Below are 5,578 nucleotides of genomic sequence, written 5' to 3'. Positions count from 1 at the left end.
AGAAATTTTGTCAAATATTTTGGAAAAAATTACAACATTGGTGTATGATACATCTAAAGGGATCATAATATAAACCAACTATTTTAAAACTAAAAAAATAATTAAACATACAACTCATGATATTTGTATGTTATATTTCACAAGCAACGTGTGGGCTCCGCTGCTAGTATATTATAATAGTTCAACCTCTTAAACTAACTGATTTTGGTATGTCAAATTACACCAAAAATTCTTTTCATTTTACCCCTAAATTAAATTTAACACCCATCTCTTTTATGATACATCTTAAATGACTAAACTATTCTCGCTTTTCTCTAACAATATTATCTTATTTTATCTTTATCTCTTTTTTTCAAATTTCATCTTTTATCAATTCCTATTAAATTATTTACAAAATTTTTTTACAACTTCTCTCTAATTTATATATCAAATTATCAAACACGTAAAAATCATGTGTCGTGATCGCTAATATATATTATATTGCACATGCTTCGCGTGTGTTGCGGTCACTAGTCTTAATTATATTTTTCGTGGTCTCTTATCAAGATTTTTAAAATATAATAATTGATTTCGTACTTTGTTCCAAAAGATATAAAATATTATAAAACAAAATGTATACTCGAGAGAAATACTATGAGCGTGCCATAGAAACGTGTCTCCCTAAGAAAGAATATTGTAAAGAAGAACATGGACTTTGAAGTCGATGAAATACTTGATGAATACAGTGATATATTATACCAACAGAGTAAAGGTGGATGTTATAACAAATTACACAAGAAGTTGTCAAGCCATCAAAATCAAGGAAAAAACGGATACGAAAGAGTCATTTTTTTTTAAATTATTCCATTTTTGTGGTTTGGCTTGTTTAAATAAATTTTGAATTGATATAATATAGAGTGAGTACCATAGTTTGATCATTGGAAAGCCAAGTTCGCTAGTTCTTGTGCACAAACTATAGGAAGACGTGGCTGACCAAACACGATTTAAGTTGCATCTCTGTCTGCTCTGCGGTAAAAAAAACGTAGCCGTTAACAAACAACGTTAATAGGATTCTGAAAAAAAAAGGACAAAATATAACAATATTTAGGGAAGCGTTATTTGCACGACATAATGTGTTAATTACTTTACAATTTATCTATTTATTCTATCTAATTGAGTACCAAGACAACTATCCCTGTATATTAGTTTATTTTCAAAGCATACCATAAATTCTTTTCCATAATAATTAAATTTGTGGACAATAATAACTAAAACTTTATCATTTTCTAATTAACCTAATTTAAACTAATATATAATACTTTGAAATTTATATTTTTTTTCCAAGAAAAATATAACAAATAACACTTTTTGTATAAAATGTAGGACGAGTACAAATATATTATTAGTCATTGTATATTGCAAGGACTAAATACCTTTTTGTTTGGAAGCACATGCACAAATCCAAAATCCTGTTATACAAGATAAATCACGAGGGTCGATATATTTGAATGAGAGGTATATGAGTGATTTTGTGGTAATCTTCTCCTCCTATTTTCAACCGGTCCATGAAATTGCTGGGCATGCTTGTAATCCACAGCTTTGTGATGGAAGCTATGAAACTTATTCCTTGTGGAATCATCTTCAATTTTTTACAATAAACGATTGAGAGATCCTCAAGATTTGGCATGGCCTCTTCTTCCACTCTCCATCCTTCTAAATTGCTCAATCCCCAAAGTGTAAGATTTCTAAGCTCAGGAAATCCCTTACTCCTACAAACCATTTCTGTGCCAATAAATGAGTCACTGCCAAGATTAAGACTTCGTAGCATGGGAAGATGTTGTAGAGTCTCCATCGGATCTTCCACAATTTCATTACCAAAAAACAACAAAGTGTGAAGATTCTGGAGTAACCGAGGCTCCCAAGTCGGAAATCTCCTCAATCGCCCATCAATGCTCAAATAATTGAGTGGACAATGCATTAACGAATCAATGACAAGGGAACCTTGTTCGGAACTCAAATCCGAAACAAAAATTTCTAAACTTGTCTCCCGAAGCTGATCCTTGAGTTTACTGATGTGATCAACTACCACAGATAAGCTTTCTATATCAGTAACATACCCACCAAATCGTCGGAGATTGGTTAATTTGAAGAGATGCTTGGTATCAAAGGACTTATTATGGAACCCAATCAATGTCTCCAATTCCTTTGAGCCATCGAGTCTTAGTTTCCCACCATCTATTCTAAACATATCCAGAAAAAGATGCCTCAATTGTCCCATCTTATTAATCGAATTTGGTAAAGCAATATATCTTGTAACTCGCAGATCCAATGATTGCAAACATGGTAGTTTGCATACAAACTTCGGCAACTCCGTGACTCTGCTCTCTTTTATACTCAAATGTTTGAGCATCACTAGTTTTCTCATAGCATCAGGTAACTTTTCATCCTCAAATATGCAGTATTCCAATATCAAGACTTTGAGAGATCTGAGCAATGAGTTGCCGAGTAGATTTTGCCAGATGTTAGTAATATCATAAAGATCTTTTCTCCATTTGCATAGCAATAGAAGAGATCGCAAGTTTGCATTCTCAAGCTGTCCAACACTAGGTGTGTCCAAATTGATTGCTAATCTTCGAATTTTTCCTTGAGAATCTTGCAAAAACTTCTCTTCTTTTCCCTTTGACAAGCACAGATCTCTCACCAAATCATGAAGGCGGCATGATTTAAAACTCTTCCATGTTGAGGCATCATTTATTAGTTTGACCCGAACCATGCATTTGCTTGCTAGCTCATTTAAATAACGTTCGGCAATATCCCTAAGAGCTTCATTTCGTCCTTTATCGTCTGATGAAATCAATCCTTCTGCCATCCATATCAAATAAACATCTTCCACATCTATATCCCTGTCCTCTTGAAAACATCCTAAATAAAGAAAACATAACTTTAGGTAGTAAGGTAATACGTTGTAACTCAAGTTTAGTACCTCTTCTATCCTTTTATCATTGTCGTCAACACCTGTCCCATGCTTCAGCTGAGAATCCATATTCTCGAGGACCTTTTCCCAGTCCCCTAAATACCGCTTTCCTCGCAAAATTCCACCAATAACGGATATTGCTAGTGGTAGACACCCACATTTGCGTACAAATTCTCTTCCGATGGCTTCAAACTGTTTCGAGTTGGCTGTAGTTGACCCTGTGTGCGCAATTGGCAAACATAAATCAATCTCCATCTTGATGACATTAGTACACAACAATAACAGGTTGGATATATCTTTACACATAACCTATAAAATACAATAAGGTTAATTGAACAATATTCATGATTTCATAAAATCCAAACAATACGTTTGGTTGATCTCTACGATTAATCTATGAGTTGTTGAGTTCTGAGAGAACACGGAGAATAATTGGAGGCAAAGATCAAATTAGATATCACGGAGATCACGCTGGTTTGGCTTACACATAACTCAATCTCATTAGTTGCTTGGATTTTAGCAACTTAAATGAGCTAGAGTAAGATAGGAAGTGGAAGTATCGATCAACCAATAGAATAAAACTAACCTTGAGATTGATGGATGGGAAGAGCTATCTTTTGAAGCAGATCCCAACTTTCATCCTCTGTCAAGAAACCTAGTTTGTGGACAAATTCTGTGTTTACAATCCTTTGATTTCGAGTGGTGAGTAAAATTTTGGAATTCGATTCTGCAAGCGGAAATGCTTTCTTTAAGATATTCCAATGATCAATTTCCCATATGTCGTCAAGAACCACCAGACACTTTTTCGCTTTCTGTGTGTCGTAAAGCTTTCTCACCAACTCACCCTCCCCCATTTGAATGATTCCTTCATTGTTTTCTCCTTGAAGAAGTTGCCTCAATATTTCCTGGAGAATAGCTTTTGCTTCAAGTTTCTGCGTAATGCAAACCCAAGCACGAGCTTCAAAACAGAACAATATATCTTTGTGATTGTAAAGTTTTGTGGCGAGAGTGGTCTTCCCCAAACCACCCATCCCGCATATAGAAATCACTCGATATGACCTATCATCATTTTGCATATGCGAAACGAGAAGATCAATGTCATTCTTCATCCCAACAAAGTGCTCTTCAATCTCATGCCCGTATGTCTGCCTTAGCCAACGTTGATCGTCATTGGACTCGAAACTTGACGACCCCTCCCTATTCCGTATAGACTCCAGGTCTTTGGTGAGCTTAGCCATGTGAGACATAATACCGGTAGTCTCCTTCCCTATCTCGTGAATAGCCAAACACTCACCCAATATGCAAGTGAATCTTTTGAGCCTTTGTTTCAAGTTCGTGTCTCCTCTTTTTGATGTAACTTCAACAGCATATCTTTCAAGAACATCCTCAGCGCTTGTTGAAAGATCTATAAGATCTGAAACCCAACCTCGCACGACCGCAGAGTCCTTTCCGTCATGCCACTTGTCGGCATCCTTCAAGAAATCGCGCATATTTTGAAGCTCTATTCCGACATCCTCGACGTGACCTTCAACACTGGATAAAAACTTCACTTCTTCGATCAAAAGGTCACGCAGCGTTTCCAAAGCCATTGTTGCAGCAGCATCAACCATTTTTCAGTCCAAGAGCTTTTGGAAGAAGAGAGCATATGGTGCGGCTTTAGAAGACAAATTAATTAGTATTTAACCTTCTTTTGACAGTGTGTTTTAGTGACAAAGTTTCCCCAAATTATTTGCAAATCTTATTATATAATAAATTAAAACTTTAAATGTTTTTAAATTAAAAAGAGTTGGCTATAGTTTTTCCATGCTTTTTCTCTTTTTAACGTGGTGGGGGCTCCCCAAAATCATTTTAATATTAATCATGTATTTAATTATTTCATTCAAAACACAAAGTCATGTATTTAATATTTTAATTAATTAATAATACATAAAATGTAAATATCATTTAGATCACTGATGTTTAGAAAGTAAAATAAAAACTTATTAAGTTTATATCTCATAAAAACAATCGTAAATTCTTGTCATTCTTCGTCGTTCAGGAGGTGCAATTATATCTCTATAATTTTATTAAAGTCTCTATTATTTTACTAAAGATGAAATAGGTATAGTAACGACTTTTCTCATCTAATGTGAGGACACCAAGTTTTTTCTTCCCATTTTACCCTTCATTTTACTTTTTTTGTGAAAAAATTTGTGCACATTTTAAAAAATTTAACTTGAAAATACATCAACCTTTACACCCCACCTCCTCAAAAAATGGAATTCAGTTACTGAACAATCAACACTTCTTAAAAGAAAAAATTGAACCACCAACACATTTATTCATATTTTCACGCTCAAAAAGTGTGTCTATCCCGCTAATATTTTTTATAAACCTTTTGATCATATGCCCCCCATGAATTCATCGGCCCCACTCCCATCAAAAGTTAATGATAGGGCATGTATCATTCTCATCAAGAAACAGAACAATATAGAGATATGGACATATATGTACGTAGAGTAAAGCATAGAATAAGCCACTCTCAAAAAAAAAAAAAAAAAGAAAAAGAAAACATAGAATAAGCCTTTGCCCACGAAATGTGTTTGGAATGATCTTATGTACTAGTTATAAGTATAACGTGCGTTG

At 34.4% G+C, this 5,578-nt stretch overlaps 1 protein-coding gene across 1 annotated transcript; it reads right to left on the bottom strand.

Annotated features, from left to right (window-relative positions):
- Nucleotides 1-751: 751 nt before the first annotated feature.
- On the bottom strand, nucleotides 752-4,600 carry LOC140865647 (probable disease resistance protein At1g58390). Its single transcript, XM_073270364.1, has 3 exons — nucleotides 3,540-4,600; nucleotides 1,413-3,171; nucleotides 752-1,005 (listed from the first exon to the last, which is right to left on the bottom strand). Exons 1-2 carry the CDS (start codon nucleotides 4,561-4,563, stop codon nucleotides 1,466-1,468), a joined length of 2,730 nt encoding a protein of 909 aa, XP_073126465.1. The 5' UTR covers nucleotides 4,564-4,600; the 3' UTR covers nucleotides 752-1,005; nucleotides 1,413-1,465.
- Nucleotides 4,601-5,578: the final 978 nt, after the last annotated feature.

Source organism: Henckelia pumila, chromosome 4 (assembly GCF_033568475.1).
Source record: "Henckelia pumila isolate YLH828 chromosome 4, ASM3356847v2, whole genome shotgun sequence".
Taxonomy (NCBI): Eukaryota; Viridiplantae; Streptophyta; class Magnoliopsida; order Lamiales; family Gesneriaceae; genus Henckelia; species Henckelia pumila.
Note: the sequence above shows the minus strand (reverse complement) of the source record. Positions and strands in the feature narration are given on the sequence as shown.

Excerpts from the sequence above, each read along its gene's own strand:
- LOC140865647 (XM_073270364.1), bottom strand. The coding sequence starts at position 4,563 with ATGGTTGATGCTGCTGCAACAATGGCTTTGGAAACGCTGCGTGACCTT. Across the intron at positions 3,172-3,539 it reads TCCCATCCATCAATCTCAAG|GGTCAACTACAGCCAACTCG; the intron begins GTTAGTTTTATT and ends TTGCGCACACAG.